The 16,840-nt window shown below is 47.8% G+C and overlaps 2 protein-coding genes and 1 pseudogene across 13 annotated transcripts in view; 1 reads left to right on the top strand and 2 right to left on the bottom strand.

Moving 5' to 3' along the window:
* LOC128412188 (zinc finger protein 850-like) overlaps positions 1-16,840 on the top strand; it is a 322,162-nt pseudogene that overhangs the window by 118,616 nt on the left and 186,706 nt on the right.
* Positions 1-16,840, bottom strand: part of LOC128412033 (zinc finger protein 420-like) — a 317,641-nt gene that overhangs the window by 243,593 nt on the left and 57,208 nt on the right. For 4 of the 12 annotated variants that reach the window (XM_053384829.1, XM_053384832.1, XM_053384834.1 and 1 more), the window contains one exon: positions 11,338-12,324. The exons of 5 other annotated variants lie outside the window; for them this stretch is intronic. In XM_053384829.1, the coding sequence (XP_053240804.1) occupies positions 11,338-11,745 (408 nt within the window). In that variant the 5' untranslated portion in view covers positions 11,746-12,324. Of the gene's footprint in view, positions 1-416; positions 504-11,054; positions 11,224-11,337; positions 12,325-16,840 lie in introns of those variants that run through there. 3 more of the 12 variants (XM_053384833.1, XM_053384842.1, XM_053384827.1) reach the window with 3 other exon arrangements.
* LOC128412041 (zinc finger protein 345-like) lies at positions 3,362-10,770 on the bottom strand. Its single transcript, XM_053384866.1, has 3 exons — positions 10,693-10,770; positions 7,499-7,625; positions 3,362-5,778 (listed from the first exon to the last, which is right to left on the bottom strand). Exons 1-3 carry the CDS (start codon positions 10,765-10,767, stop codon positions 3,719-3,721), a joined length of 2,262 nt encoding a protein of 753 aa, XP_053240841.1. The 5' UTR covers positions 10,768-10,770; the 3' UTR covers positions 3,362-3,718.

Below are 16,840 nucleotides of genomic sequence, written 5' to 3'. Positions count from 1 at the left end.
GACTCTGGGCTGGGATCCCTCTCTTTATTCCTGGCCTTTCTCTCCCACTTTTTTTTGGGGGGGGGGGCTAGTCCACCTCCTCATCCAGCTTTGGAAAACCATTTGCACATGTTTCCTCTGTTGTGCAATGAGGCTGAGTGACGTCACACAGAGTTAAGGAACTCCTTTGTTTAAAGAAGGGAGATTTTTTCTGAAGGGGGGGCGGAGGGCCAAATGAGTTTGGGACCCTCTGATCTGCAGGAAGGAGAGCGTGGCAGCCCTGGCCCCTCCCTGGCAGGACCCTCTCCTCCCTGACTTGGGGTCCCCCCCTGCAGGAGCAGATCAGGCCCCCCAGGCCCCCTCCCCTGCTGCAGCCCTGGGACCCCCACCAGATCCCAGAGAGAGGAGACTCACCAGATCCCAGAGAGGAGCCTCACCAGATCCCAGGAGGGGGCAGCGAGGCAGCCCTTGCAGGAGAGACACCAAAGCAGGAAAGGACTGGGGAGGGAGGGGCCCTGGCTCTGGAGGACCTGGCCCCCCCCCTTGCTTCCTCTCTAGGAAGGCAGCTCGGTTCCCTTTAACCCTTGCCAAGCCTAGCTGGTCCGGCTCTCCCCTCTGCGTTTTTCTCTCTTGCGCGCATTGCGCACTTCCAGAGATGCTTTTGGGGGGACGCCCCCTGCTTTCCTTCCCCTAGAGTTTTCACATAGGCTAATATTGGGCCAAGACCAGATACATTGTATCCGCTTGGAATCGACACTTTCGCTCTTCTCTCCGCTTCTCCCGCAAACGGAGCTGAGCTCCTTTTCTGGCAGTTGCAATTCCCCCCTTCGCCTGTTCATAGCACTCCCTCGATGGGGGGGGGGCTGTTTTGCAATGTCTCGGTGCGGAAAATTTCTTGTAACACCCCCTCCTTAAATTATTAAAAGAAGGAAGAATAAGATACAGTTGTTAGTGTTATTTTCTGGTTTATTTACTTAACATTTTTAGCATAAGCACTTAAAACATTCCCACCTCGCTTTGTTCCTTGCAAATTTTGAAATCACATCATCAAAATCAATTCCTTTCGCTACTTTGTTTTCAATTGACAAGATGGCTAAGCCAGAGAGCTCAGCTTGACTCATAATGGACCTAAGATAACTCTTGATTAAAAACTTCTCTCACGTGATGTCTAGCAATGTAAACTGAATTTTAGAATAACTATTCAGAGATTTGAATTAAGGCTCAAAGCAAACAGGAAATTGCCCTAAAATGGCAATATATACATATATTTGTAATAATAATAATAATAATAATAATAATAATAATAATAATAATGTTGTTTAAACGTTAGTCGTGTCCCCCTCTTCGTGATCCCCTGGACCAGAGCACGCCAGGCACTCCTGTCTTCCACTGCCTCCCGCAGTTTGGTCAGACTCATGTTTGTAGCTTCGAGAACACTGTCCAACCATCTCGTCCTCTGTCGTCCCCTTCTCCTTGTGCCCTCCATCTTTCCCAACATCAGGGTCTTTTCCAGGGAGTCTTCTCTTCTCATAAGGTGGCCAAAGTCTTGGAGCCTCAGCTTCAGGATCTGTCCTTCCAGTGAGCACTCAGGGCTGATTTCCTTCAGAATGGAGAGGTTTGATCTTCTTGCAGTCCATGGGACTCTCAAGAGTCTCCTCCAGCACCAGAATTCAAAAGCATAAATTCTTCAGCGATCAGCCTTCTTTATAGTCCAGCTCTCACTTCCATACATCACTACAGGGAAAACCATAGCTTTAACATAACAACAACAACAACAATAATTTATTATTTATACCCCGCCCATCTGGCTGGGTTTCCCCAGCCACTCTGGGCAGCTTCCAACAAAATATTAAAATACTATAGTCCTTCAGATATTAAAACCTTCCCTAAACAGTATTTACCTTTTAGGCTGTGTGCCTGTTTCAGCAATTCACATAACCCTCTAGTAAAAATATCATTTATGGAAATAGCAGGAGTTATACAAATGGGTCTTACTCAAATGTGTCCGAAAGCTACTTTGCAACTACTCACTTCTAGCCTAGGATTGCAAAGAGATAGAGCAGCGTCAAGCCTATCTGCCTACTGATAGAACCACCTTGTGCTAGTTAATGTCACCCTGTACAGCAGCTGCACCTTGTCTTCATTGACCTGACGCTGAAGTCCACAAAGTACCATATTTTTCCGTGTATAAGTCGCCCCCATGTATAAGACACCCCCTACTTTGGGGGACCCCAAATTTAGAAACTGGGCATATGCACTATCCATGTATAAGACACCCCCAGATTTTTAACCTTATTTTAAAGTAAAAGAAACCTAGTCTTATACGCGGAAAAGTACAGTACTTAGTACTTCAGTACTTAGGAAGTGAATATAAAGTAAAGCACCAAGGACTTCATGCCTCTGTAGACTAATTGTCACACCCAAGAAAAATAAACTGTATACATTTACTTGAAAATTGCATGCCTAATGGTACCTGAAGCATAATTGATTCCGGTGATGCCCCCCAAGTTACTCAAATTGAGGGTCTAAATACAGTGGTACCTCGGGTTACATATGCTTCAGGTTACATACGCTTCAGGTTACAGACTCCACTAACCCTGAAATAGTACCTTGGGTTAAGAATTCCATCCAAAACATGGGGAGGAGAGATTTCTCTAGCTTTACTTGTTTTTGAGAAAGCTTTTAACCCAGGGGTCGGCAACCTGTGGCCCATGGGCCGCAAGTGGCCAACGGGGGTAGTTTAAACGGCCCACGAGTCGCCAGCCAAATCGAGCTGGCCGCTCAGCAAGTCCCCATGCACTGTGCTAAACCGCCACAGCACGGAGTGGGGACTCGCTTCCGCGGCACCGGAAATCGTCTGTGCAGACGCAATCCAGCCCACGAAGCAATCTCCGCGGGAGTGAACCAGCCCAGGCGAGGTAAAACTTGCCGACCCGTTTTAACCTGTATGTTTATGTTGTGAACCACCATGAAATCTTCAGATGGCCGCTGGAGAAAGCGCTGGGCTCACCTGGCTCCCTCCTGCGCCCTTTCAGGAGCCCAGAAAGGACTATTGCCCGGCTGCTGCTAAAACCAAGGGCCCATCTAGCCTTGTTCTCACAGTGGCTGATCAGGTGCCCCAACAGGAAACCCCCAAGCAGGATCCGAGCACTAGAGCCCCTTTCTTCCCCTCCTGCAATTTCCAGCAACTGTTTTTCAGAAGCTTGGCTGTCTCTCCCTGTGCAGCCAGAGCAGAACCCTGTCCTCCTCCGGGAATTTGTCTAACACTCCTTGAAAGGCACATCAGTTGGTGGCCTCATGACCTTGGCATCTATGGCTGTGTGTGGGTTAAGCTATAATTAAAAATGATAATAATTAAGAAGAATATTGACAAACTGCAACATGTGCAAATGAAAGCAACCAAGATGGTATTATTTTATTAATGCATTTATTTAATTTCGATACTTCCCTATAACAGGGGTCCCAAGTTGAATAAAATATAGAAGGGTTTTAGTGAGCACCACCTCACATAATCAGTCACATGCTGTGGTGTGTGCATGCCATTTGAATGCCAATGCCTATCAACTGGGGGGGTGCGCCCCTCAAATATTTTATTGGGGGGGCAAAGACCCCTCGGCCTCTACGAGTTGGCTCCTATTCCACAGGTCTCAAGATGGTTACAAGATAAAATAACAATATGAAAACAAAAATACCTCCCCAACATGTAATCCCCACCTCCCTATCACATTTTTAAAGGACATTACATGTCAATCAGCCAAAGGCCTGGTTCAAGAGGTGTGTTTTTCCCTAGCGCTGAAAACTGTACAATGAAAGCTTTTTCATCCTTTGTATGAATTCTTTGATGGCAAATGAGATCAAAGCTATCCCTGAAGCTCTTTCCACATTCCACACACTGATAGGGTTTGTCTCCTGTATGAATTCTTTGGTGGGAAGTGAGATTGGAGTTCTGACTAAAGCTCTTTCCACATTGCACACACTGATAGGGTTTCTCCCCTGTATGAATTCTGTGATGGGAAGTGAGATGGGAGGTGGCACTGAAGCTCTTTCCACATTCCACGCACTGATAGGGTTTCTCCCCCGTATGAATTCTGTGATGGGAAGTTAGAGAGGACCTCTTCCTGAAACTCTTTCCACATTCCATGCACTGATAGGGTTTCTCCCCTGTATGAGTTCTTTGATGGGAACTGAGTTGAGAGCTGTCCCTGAAGCTCTTCCCACATTCCACACATTGATAGGGTTTCTCCCCTGTGTGAATTCTTTGATGGGAATTAAGAGAGGAGCTGTCCCTGAAGCTCTTTCCACATTTCACGCACTGATAGGGTTTCTCCCCTGTATGAATTCTTTGATGGGAAGTGAGATCAGTGCTCCGAAGGAATCTCTTTCCACATTCCACACACTGATAGGGTTTCTCCCCTGTATGAATTCTTTGATGGGAACTGAGAGAGGAGCGATCAGTGAAGCTCTTTCCACATTCTACACACTGATAGGGTTTCTCCCCTGTATGAATTCTTTGATGGGAAGTGAGAGAGGAGTGCATACTGAAGCTTTTTCCACATTCCGCACACTGATATGGTTTTTCCCCTGTATGAATTCTTTGGTGAGAAGTGAGATGGGAGCCCTGAGTGAAGCTCTTTCCACATTCCAAACAATTATATGGTTTCTCCCCTGTGTGAATTCTTTCATGGGACCTGAGTTCAGAGCTCTTCCTGAAGTTCTTCCCACACTCCATGCACTGATAGGGTTTCTCCCCTGTATGAATTCTTTGGTGAGAAGTGAGATGGGAGCCCTGAGCGAAGCTCTTTCCACATTCCAAACAATTATATGGTTTTTCCCCTGTATGAACTCTTTGATGGGAAGTGAGATGGGAGCCCTGAATGAAGCTCTTCCCGCATTCCACACACTGATAGGGTTTCTCCCCTCTGTGAATTCTCTTATGCTTAGTGAGATCAGATCTCTTACTGAAGCTCTTTCCGCATTCCACACAATGATAGGGTTTCTCACCCGTATGAATTCTTTGATGGGAAGTGAGATGGGAGCTATGAGTGAAGCTCTTTCCACATTCCACACACTGATATGGTTTCTCCCCTGTATGAATTCTTTGATGGGAAGTGAGTGAGGAGCTATCAATGAAACTCTTTCCACATTCCACACACAGATAGGGTTTCTCCCCTGTATGAATTCTCTGATGCTTAGTGAGATCAGAGCTCGTATTGAAGCTCTTTCCACATTCCGCACACTGATAGGGTTTCTCTCCTGTATGAATTCTCTGATGGGAACTCAGAGAGGAGATCGTAGTGAAGCTCTTTCCACATTCCAAGCACTGATATGGTTTCTCTGTTGTGTGTATTATTTGATGGCAAGTGAGATGGCCACTGTGACTAAAGCTTTTTCCACATTCCACACACTGATAGGGCTTCTCCCCTGTATGAATTCTCTGATGGGAAGTGAGATGGGAGCTCTTAATGAAGCTCTTTCCACATTCCACACACTGATAGGGTTTCTCCCCTATATGAATTAGTTGATGGGAAGTGAGAGAGGAGCTCTGACTGAAGCTCTTTCCACATTCCACACACTGATAGGGTTTCTCTCCTGTATGAATTCTGTGATGGGAAGTGAGATGGGCTCTCTGTCCGAAGCTCTTTCCACATTCCATGCACTTATAGGGTTTCTTCCTAATGAGATTTCCTTGATGGGAAGTGGAATTGGAACTTTTTCCATTTTCAAGATATTTAAACAGCTTCTCCATTGTGGGGATTTTGTCATGGTCACTCTTGTTCTTGATTTCCAGTACATCACTATCTGCAATAAAGAGAAATGGATTAGAGCCTCAGGGAGGAATTAATGTAGAATACTTGTTAAAACTGGTCAAAAAGAATGTTGAATCCACACACTGAAAACGCAGTAAGGTAAAGGTAAAGGTAAAGGTAAAGGGACCCCTGACCATTAGGTCCAGTTGTGACCGACTCTGGGGTTGAGGCGCTCATCTCGCTTTATTGGCTGAGGGAACCGGTGTAATAATAATAATAATTAATAATAATAATAATAATAATAATAATAATAATAATAATTTTTATTTATACCCTGCCCTCCCCAACCAAGGCCGGGCTCAGGGTGGCTAAGAAGCAAAAATAAAAACAAGTTGAATGAATACAACTTAAAAACAAGATTAAAATACATTAAAATATTGAAACGTTAAAATATTAAAATGCAGCCTCATCACAGGAGGAGAAAGGAAAAAGAAAGAGGGGGAGGGAATCAAATTGGCTCCAAGCCAAAGGCCAGGCGGAACAACTCTGTCTTACAGGCCCTGCGGAAAGAAATCAGATCCTGCAGGGCCCTGGTCTCATGAGGCAGAGCGTTCTACCCGGCCGGAGCCAGTGTTAAAAAGGCCCTGGCTCTGGTTGAAGCCAATCTAACTTCCTTAGTGCCCAGACCATTAGGGTGTTACTATTTATGGATCTTAAGGTCCTCCGTGGGCCATACCGGGAGAGGCGGTCCCATATGTATGAGGGTCCTAGGCCGTGAAGGGCTTTAAAGATCAAAAGCAGCACCTTAAATCTGACCCTGTACTCCACCGGGAGCCAGTGCAGCTGGAAAAGCACTGGGCGAATATGCTCCCATGGCAGAGACCCCGTGAGGAGCCTCGCTGCAGCATTCTGTACCCGCTGGAGTTTCTGGGACAGCTTCAAGGGCAGCCCCGTGTAGAGCGAATTACAATAGTCAAGCCTGAAGGTGACTGTTGCATGGATCACTGTGGCCAGGTCGGGGCGGGAAAGGTAAGGGACCAACTGCTTGATGCGGCGAAGGTGGAAAAATGTCGCGTACAGCTTCCAGGTCATGTGGCCAGCATGAGTAAGTCGCTTCTGGTGAACCAGAACAGCACACGGAAACACCATTTACCTTCCCGCCAGAGCAGTACCTATTTATCTACTTGCACTTTGACGTGCTTTTGAACTGCTAGGTTGGCAGGAGCTGGGACTGAACAACGGGAGCTCACCCCGTCACGGGGATTCTAACTGCCGACCTTCTGATCGGCAAGTCCTATGCTCTGTGTTTTAACCCACAGCACCACCCGCGTCCCTAATGCAGCAGTTCACATTTTAAAACAGCCAAACACCTTTGTCAGGCAACCCACGCTTGGGTTGGCGGAGAGCAAAGGTTATGGAATCCCTTCCGTTTCCAACATCACTCTTCTCTTTGGACAACCAAAGACTGACAGGAGCAAAAACAAAAAGTGAAAACCTGACAGAAGCTACTTCAACTTCCCTAACAACTCTGAAGTTTACAGTTAAAATGGCCTCGATAGTTCAGACCAGCCTGATCCTTGTTTAAGAAGCTACAACTGGAGGAAGATCATTCACAGAAAAAACAGTAATTTACTGTTCAAGGTTTTTTGTGGGAATATTGTAATCCCAGGTGTTGTAAGGGGCACTGTTGAATTCTGTGAAAATATATGAGGTTCATCACAGACAGCTGTTTTGAATTTAAAGAGATATTATGATCCCACAGGGAGCCTTACCAAGAGAGGCCACGATCCCACGATTCTCCTCCATGACGTCATTATGCAGAGCTCTCTGGTTAGGATCCAGCAATGCCCATTCGTCGTCCGTGAAACGAACAGCGACATCTTCAAAGCACACTGGACCCTAAAAGAAAAAGGGAAATGTCTTCCTCTGAGACAGCAGAAATATGATCTGCTACACAATGCTCTGTTGTTTCCTTCCTGTAAATTGTGGTGTTGTTTCAATAGGATTGCTTTGCTGCACATTTTAAATATGGATGCTTATTTTAACGCTTTAATGGAATTATTTAATTCTGCGTTTTAATTATGGGTATTGGTCTTTGTGCAAATAGGTGGTACTCCACCTTGTGTTTTCCAAGTCATTCTGCCTACTCAGGCATTCCAGTTGGGCAGATGGAAGGATCCACTTTCTCCTCTCCTCGTGAGTTGTTCTGGGGAGGTTTCATCCCAATGCTCTAAAGCCAAATTAAAGGGGTTCATGGGGGCATGGAGAGGGGGAGGAATGGGGGGCGGGCCCCATTTTGCAGTGGACAGGGCTGGGTAGGTGAATCCTGGCCACTATTTGCTATCGTTTGTCCACTGCTTAGAAGCCTATTTTAGCATTCAGTGATGTATATAGAAATAAAATAAGCCTAGTTTGGATGTCCATCTGTCTTGGATGATCTTTCAATGCAGGGGGTGGGACTTGATGACCCTTGGGGTCCCTTTCAACTCTAGGATTCCATGAAAACAGCAACTACAGATGAATCCTGCTGGCGACATTCAGAAGCCTCGTGTCACAGAGTTATCTGGGCAGGAAATCCCACAGTTCACAGCTGGAGTTAATTCTTTCTTAGCAAGAACACAATATTCACAGACTTGGCTGAGTTTCAGGCCTAATGAGAAGAGCAGCTCATTCCCTGAGGGTCTGTCAGTTTGCATTGTCAATCAATTAATGGACTAGTTGTCTAGGTGGAAGTTTCTTTAGTGTGGAGGTATATGAAAAGTAAGATTAGGTAGTTTGTTTAAGTGGTCTTGTAAAGAGGTGCTCTGTTGAGTATTCTGTTGGAGAGGTTTGCTATGAAGTGATGTTTTCAGGTCTTGGTTTATATATTTGAGTGGAGTTTAAGATAAGGTAACATAAGGTAAGGTATATAAGATAGCTGTTTTGATGAGTGAGTTGCGTCTTTTCCTTAACTGTGTCAGGTTTCATAGGTACTATTTTGTTTTATAATGTAAGGGACTACATTTGAAAAACGTGAGTTGGTTTTTTAGGAGTCAGGATGTTGTTCTGCTGCTCACAGAAGCATCTGGTCAGACTGTTTAGTCTTTGGTCTACCAACCAAAGGCTAGGATTTATTCTTGTAGAAGGAAAATGTACATGCAATGTTTTTCTAGAGGTGTTTTGCATATCAATACTTCCTGCACCTAATAAATGGGGGGATTGTCAGTCTGCATTTATTAGTGCAGAAAGCATTGATCTCTTTCCTATTCTGATTAATTCAAGAGGGTTCTGGAAGAAACAAGCTGGTTTCAAGTGGTTCTCTTATCTCTTCTGTCAAATTTGCAGATGACACCAAACTGGGAGGGGTGGCTAACACCCCAAAGGACAGGATCACACTTCAAACGACCTTGACAGATTAGAGAACTGGGCCAAAACAAACAAGATGAATTTTAACAGGGAGAAATGTAAAGTATTGCACTTGGGCAAAAAAAATGAGAGGCACAAATACAAGATGGGTGACACCTGGCTTGAGAGCAGTACATGTGAAAAGGATCTAGGAGTCTTGGTTGACCACAAACTTGACATGAGCCAACAGTGTGACGCGGCAGCTAAAAAAGCCAATGCAATTCTGGGCTGCATCAATAGGAGTATAGCATCTAGATCAAGGGAAGTAATAGTGCCACTGTATTCTGCTCTGGTCAGACCTCACCTGGAGTACTGTGTCCAGTTCTGGGCACCACAGTTCAAGAAGGACACTGACAAACTGGAACGTGTCCAGAGGAGGGCAACCAAAATGGTCAAAGGCCTGGAAACGATGCCTTATGAGGAACGGCTAAGGGAGCTGGGCATGTTTAGCCTGGAGAAGAGGAGGCTAAGGGGTGATATGATAGCCATGTTCAAATATATAAAAGGATGTCACATAGAGGAGGGAGAAAGGTTGTTTTCTGCTGCTCCAGAGAAGCGAACACGGAGCAATGGATCCAAACTGCAGGAAAGAAGATTCCACCTAAACATTAGGAAGAACTTCCTGACAGTAAGAGCTGTTTGACAGTGGAATTTGCTGCCAAGGAGTGTGGTGGAGTCTCCTTCTTTGGAGGTCTTTAAGCAGAGGCTTGACAACCGTATGTCAGGAGTGCTCTGATGGTGTTTCCTGCTTGGCAGGGGGTTGGACTCGATGGCCCTTGTGGTCTCTTCCAACTCTATGATTCTATGATTCTATGAAGGTCAGGCTGACTATAATAAGAGGCCAGAAGGAGCCTCTTTCTCTTTCTCTCTCTCTTCCTTCTGGTGTTCTGTACACAGTATGCTGAGTGTTAAGGTTTAGACTTATTATGTTATGTAAGTAAAGTCTGCTGCAACTGGATTTCTTATGGACAGTGCCAATCTGCTAACTATATATTGGAGTTCTGCTCTGGATCAATATTGAGTCGAATTCCATGTCAGGGTCTTCCTCCACAAAATCAGTTGCTGAGAGTGAAGGCCTCCGGCTCCCCACAGTTTTCTAACTCCCCTCCTCTCTGGGGTTTCTTGCAAGTGATTGAGCAGTGCACCAATGTGCAGCCTGCCTTTGCTCCTCCATTGTCTGACGTCTCCTGGTTCTGAGAGACAATCAGGGAGGATGGCTTCTGGCAGAAGAAGGAGCCAATGGTGGCTCCTCCTTCTCCTGACTCACCTCTGCCTCTCGACCTCCCTCCTCCCACTTGCCTCCTCCCTCTTCTGCCTCTGATTCTGCACTGCATTCTGCCACAGAGTCTCCCAGCTCACTAAGCCCTGTTACCCATTCAGATTCTGACACCTTCTCTTCCCAGGCTTCTCCCTCTTCCCCCTCTGACCGCCCATCCTTCTTCCACCTCCAATCCTTGGTCTCTAAGACGTCCTCCCTTCTTGGTTCCCCAGCTGCTTCCTCCCACCATTCCTCTGTGCCCAACCAGTCCATGACATTGCTCCATCCCTCAGCCTCTGTCCCCACAAGGCAGCTTCCCCTGACCTGATCTGGTTCCACAGCCGCTGCTTCCCTTCTGCCCCCATGAAAAGGCGGATCAGGAGGTCTTGTCAGCATCATTCTGTCTCCTGCAAGAGAAAAAAGGTAAGCAGGACGCCAGGAGTGCCTGCTTCTCTCACAGGTGAAACAGGGCATCTCTAACTACAGATGGGCCATTGAGAAAGCCTTACCTGCTGAGTGCAGTTGGACATTTGTTTCATATGTTTCATATGTTTGTTGTGCAGAAATATGTCTCCCCTGTTCTAGACCCTTGGCCCCAACAGTCACCCCCCCAAAACAAAAGATGAAAAGAACCCACAGATTAGTTGGGAAACCAACAAAAGGAGAAAACCCACCATTCACCTTACCCAGTGGTGTCTCTCTGGTGTCCAACGGAGGCCTCTCTGTCTCACAGGAATCCATGTTCATTTCTGCAAAATGATCATTTTCCTGAAAGACCAACAAGGATTCAAAACAGAGAAAGGTGAGAAATATTACAAAGAGAATGAAAAAGAAAAAAACTTTAAGAGTGTTAGATCTCATTCCATGGATTCTTTCCCAGAAACGGATAGGCCATCAGTAGGTCATTATGGCATGTTCTCCATCCTGTTTGGAGCCCCTGGGGAATATCCAGGGGAAAGTCTCTCTCACCTGCTTTCTCTCTGCCTGCTTTCTCTCCTCTGCCTGACTCAGGAGGAAACCTTCGGCCAGGGCCACCGCCTGGGAACTGGTCTCTGCTCCACAGTCCCTAACCCAGCTCTCCATCTCCAGGGGAAGGACAGCCAGGAACTGCTCCAAGATCACCAGGTCCAGCATCTCAGCTTTCGTGTGCTTTTCCGGCTTCAGCCACTGATGGTCAAGGTGGTGGAGTCGGCTGCAAACCTCGCGGGGTCCTTTGGCCTCCTGGCAGCAGAACTGCTGGCTCTGCCCCTCTGAGTGGAGGGTGTCCTCCTCACCCAGGATCTTCTGCACAGAGTTTTCCCAGAATCCCCCACTGCTCCCAGTTTGGATGGCATGGCCTCTTCCTGTTCCAGGGCCAGCTGAGTCTTGCTCATCCATCTGTGCTCTCAGGAAGCCTCTGAGAGATCGGAAGGAACCCTTTGATCTTTTTAAAACTCTGTCTGTCTTAATGAGAAGCTCTAGCAACTCCTACAAAGCAAATACATTGTTCTGTTACAAAAGTTGTACAATGTCAGGAGAAGAAAAAGGTTCCCTGAGCAAGCATGGATGAGTCTTGCTGGGAACCAGGGCAGGACTGCACCACAGCCCAGACTCTGAGCTATCTTTCTAAAAAGGAGGAGGAGGAGGAGGAGGAGGAGGAGATATAGGCCTCTAGAAGGGAGATTGTGGAAACGTGGAGGCAAGCGAAGAGATTAATGCGAGGTGAATCAACCTGGTTGCTCCTTCCTTCCAGTCAATGCATGAAGTTAGAACTGATTGACAAGGGAGTCATTGGTGCCTCGTGAAAAATGACTAGGAGTGTTGAGTCCAAATCTCCTTTCTTGTAGCTTGAAGACATTGGTTGGAATCCTACCCCCAGGTGACATGGCTCTCCTATCTCCTCTCTGTCTCCTCCTCTCCAACTCAACATACCCAGCTCCTCATAAAGCTTGGCTTGATCTGCTTGGCTGGCCTCCTCTGCCAATAAGGGGGTGGTAGAAGCAGAAAGAAAGAGGGGAAACAAAGGAAGAGGTTTGGGAGCAACCATTCATACATGTTTCCTCTGTTGTGCAATGACGCTGACCCGTGTCACACACAGCATAAGTACTACAGGAGAAGAAGGAGGAGGAGGAGGAATAGGAGGAAGCAGCCTCTAGCCCCCTAGAAGGAAGATTGCAATGCAAAATGTGGAGGCAACTGAAGGGATTTCTGGAAGATGAATCAGCCTTGTTGCTCCTGCCTTCCAGTCAATGCATGAAGTCAGACCTGACTGACAAGGAAGTCATTTGTATCTTTTGAATAATGGATGCTTGTCTCTAGTGGGGGTCCTCACCTGGGGGTCCTCAGGAGTTGCTCCCCCCCACCCCCACTTCAGGGCACATTTCTCCACTGCTTCCGTCTCCTTTTATTGCACTTGGACTCTCTGCTGCTCTCCAGACAGACTCCTGGGGTGGGGTCCCTTTTTCTTCGCTCTGAGGGCCAGGTATGTATCTGGCCAACCCCCTGAGGGCCAAGTGGACAGGGCCAAATACATCTCTCTTGAAATTTAGGCGGCCAATTTATTATGATTATTCTCTTAGATGGCTTAACACACACACAGCCACTGATGCCGAGGTCCCTGGAGGCTCAGGGAGTAGCAGCGCCCATTTCCAGCAACAATCCCTTTGGGAGAGAGAGGATGTGGTCCTGGGATGCCCTGCTCTGGGTGCGAGGGGATGGCTGCCGTGGCCTCCGTGGGGAGCTGCCCTGGGAGACACTGGGAAACTGGTCCCCAATGCAGCAGCCAGACTATGGCCTGGGGTCCCTCTCTTTATTCCTGGTCTCTCTTTCCTACTTTTCCTTCCTTCCTCCCCGCTGTTCTTTATTGGGGGGGGGGCTAGTCCACCTCCTCGTCCAGCTTTGGAAAACCATTTGCAGGTGTTTCCTCCGTTGTGCAGTGAGGCTGAGCGACGTCACACAGTTAAAGTCCCAGGGACCCCTTTGTTTAAAGAAGGGAGATCTTTTCTGAAGGGGGGGCGGAGGGCCAGATGAGTTTGGGATCCTCTGATCAGCAAGAAGGAGAGCGCGACAGACCTGGCCCCTCCCTGGCAGGACCCTCTCCTCCCTGACTTGCCCCCCCCTGCAGGAGCAGATCAGGCCCCCCAGGCCTCCTCCCCTGCTGCAGCCCTGCCCCCCCCCGTCTCCCCACTGCACCCTCTGGGGGGAAAGAGAGGAGACTCACCAGATCCCAGCAGAGACACCCAAGCAGGGAAGGACAGGGGAGGGAGGGGCCTTGGCTCTGGAGGACCTGGCCCCCGCTTGCTTCCTGTCCTCTCTAGGAAGGCAGCTCTGTTCCCTTTAACCCTTGCCAAGCCGAGTCCTCCCTCGCTCAGCCCTCTCTCAGATTTCTATTATTTTTTATGCATTTAGGGGGGCAGCTGCCCCCCCCTGGCTACGCCAATGCCCAAATATCCTTTGGGGGGGAGGCTCTTGGCTGGACTCTGAGCATCTCCCTCCCTTGGCCAGAAACCAGAGGAAGAGCTTGCAGGGAAAGTGGCTTTGCAGGAGGCAAGGAAGCTCCTCCTAGAATTCAGGAGTGGAGATAGGAGGGGATCCCAGGGTCATCTAGTCCAACCCCCAGCAATGCAGGAATCTCAGCTAAAGCATCCATGGCAGATGGCCGTCCGATCTCTGCTGAGAAACCTCCAAGGAAGGAGAGTCCCCCCCCCTCCCCAGGGAGACCTTTCCCTGCCCAACTGCTCTTAGGTGTCCCTCAAGGCAGCGGGTCCTGAGTTCTAGCACTGCTGAACCAATCGCACTGGCTGTCAAGGAGGAACCAAGCAAAGTTCAAAATAAATACATCCTATTCTCATCATAGAATCATAGAGTTGGAAGAGACCACAAGGGCCATCGAGTCCAACCCCCTGCCAAGCAGGAAACACCATCAGAGCACTCCTGACATATGGTTGTCAAGCCTCTGCTTGAAGACCTCCAAAGAAGGAGACTCCACCACACTCCTTGGCAGCAAATTCCACTGTCAAACAGCTCTTACTGTCAGGAAGTTCTTCCTAATGTTTAGGTGGAATCTTCTTTCTTGTAGTTTGGATCCATTGCTCCGTGTCTGCTTCTCTGGAGCAGCAGAAAACAACCTTTCTCCCTCCTCTATGTGACATCCTTTTATATATTTGAACATGGCTATCATATCACCCCTTAGCCTCCTCTTCTCCAGGCTAAACATGCCCAGCTCCCTTAGCCGTTCCTCATAAGGCATCGTTTCCAGGCCTTTGACCATTTTGGTTGCCCTCCTCTGGACACGTTCCAGTTTGTCAGTGTCCTTCTTGAACTGTGGTGCTCAGAACTGGACACAGTACTCCAGGTGAGGTCTGACCAGAGCAGAATACAGTGGCACTATTACTTCCCTTGATCTAGATGCTATACTCCTATTGATGCAGCCCAGAATTGCATTGGCTTTTTTAGCTGCCGCGTCACACGGTTGGCTCATGTCAAGTTTGTGGTCAACCAAGACTCCTAGATCCTTATCATAAATGAGTAATACTTTCTTGTGCATGCTTTTTCTGTCTAATAATTCTTATGCATGCTTTTTTATGCTAATATACAAAAGTGTATCATTTCCCTTTCCAGAAATGCTGAATTGCTAATTCAAGGGACACTGAAGTCCTTGCAGAGATGACAGGACAGCTTTCCAGATTAGTTAGCTGGGAGTGAGACAGTTGGCAGAGTGGCACTGGGCTCGCTAAGATGCCAGCTACTACAGGAATTGCTTTCTTGAGCCTTTTTAGCACTGCAATACCATTTTAAAAGAAGATTAATTTTTATGTGATGGCCGTGTGTGAGCAAAAACTCTACATCTGCCAAGCTTTCAGGAGCAGGACTAAGGGGTGAAATGAAGCCCCCCAGATCCCCAAAGGTTGAGGGAAAGGGTCTATCTCCCTTCTTCCTTTTCATTATCAGTTATTTCCACCTAAGAAATGGGCAGAAAGCAGCTGCTCATGTTCAGCGCAGGGTTTGTTGGGGTGGAGATTAATGAGCTGACAATGGTATGATTCATCAGTAATAAATATGATTTGTTCTTATCTGTAAGTGAAGTCACATTTGAAACAATACAGAAGCAGTCAAAGGGAATTTCCTAGGAAGTCTTTTATTCAGTCTCACCTGCAATCATATGTGCTGAACACACAGAAACACATAGATAATGTGAAATAACTGGGAGTTACAGTCTCCAAATAACACTCAACACATGCAAGCAGATTAATGCAATAGTACATATGATTTCCCCACCTCTTTTTTAAAAAATTGCTTTTATTTATTTTCATGGTAGAAAAGATAATTTTAAAGAAAGCAATGGTTACAACCATAAACAACAAATACCTTACCCTGATGAAATTGCAGATTTTCATCATGCCATGTGTTAAAGTTTCATTTGATTATAGTGGTACCTTGGGTTAAATATGCTTCAGGTTACAGACGCTTCAGGTTACAGACCCCGCTAACCCAGAAATATTACCTCGGGTTAAGAACTTTGCTTCAGGATGAGAACAGAGATTGTGCTCCGGCGGCACAGCGGCAGCGGGAGACCCCATTAGCTAAAGTGGTGCTTCAGGTTAAGAACAGACCTCCGGAACGAATTTCCGTATTTTTCGCTCTATAGGACGCACTTTTCCCCCTCCAAAAATTAAGGGGAAATGTTTGTGCGTCCTATGGAGCGAATGCAGGCTCCTTGGCTTCAGCGAAAGCAACGCGAAGCCTCCAAAGCACAGAGGGAGCGCTCCAGAGGCTACGCGTTGTTTTCGCTGAAGCCTGGTGCGCACCGACCCCTCTCGCTCTCCAGGCTTCAGGGATAGCCGCCTGAAGCCTTTGGAGCGCAGCGGGAACTCGGGCTGCGCTCCAAAGGCTTCGGGTTCCTTTTGCTGAAGCCGGGAGAGCTTTGGCTTGAAGCGCGACTGGCGGTGTCTGCGCAGCTTGCCCCGAGGCAGCTTGGCCGGCCGGGTGGGCTGAGGGAACTCCTTGGCTATGCAGACGAAGTGCGGCATCACCGCCTGGTAGCTTGAGTAGATGTGGGCTTGGTGGCGGCGGCGGCCATCAAGCGGGGGAAAGAGAAAAGCAGCAAAAAAGGGAATGCCGAGAAAGAGCGCGCGCGGCAGAAAACCAGTGCCCCGAAGAGCGCCTCGTGCTTGGGCCTCGCTTTGTGCTGCTGCTTATTCTTCGCTGCCTTGAGGCGTATCTCTCTAATGCGAGGGAGACCCGGGCAAAAAAGGCGGGAAAGCCGCCGGAGGTGGGGCGAGAGGGAGGCTTCTGCAGCCAAAAAAGCACGCTGGGGAGGAGGGTAAATCCTTCTGGTGGCGGCGACGGGCAGAAAGAAGTGGGCGCTCCGCTGGTGTCCCTGCGCCACGCTCTCTCTCTCGCCTGCCCACACAGGAGCTTGCTCAGATGACATGCAATGCCACTTAAAGGCGGTGAGGCCGCTTCCCTTCCGCCTGACGCACGCTCCCACCGC

The sequence above is a fragment of the Podarcis raffonei genome, chromosome 4 (genome assembly GCF_027172205.1).
Source record: "Podarcis raffonei isolate rPodRaf1 chromosome 4, rPodRaf1.pri, whole genome shotgun sequence".
NCBI lineage: Eukaryota > Metazoa > Chordata > Lepidosauria > Squamata > Lacertidae > Podarcis > Podarcis raffonei.
The sequence above is the reverse complement of the archived record's forward strand: the minus strand, read 5'-3'. Positions and strand labels throughout refer to the sequence as shown.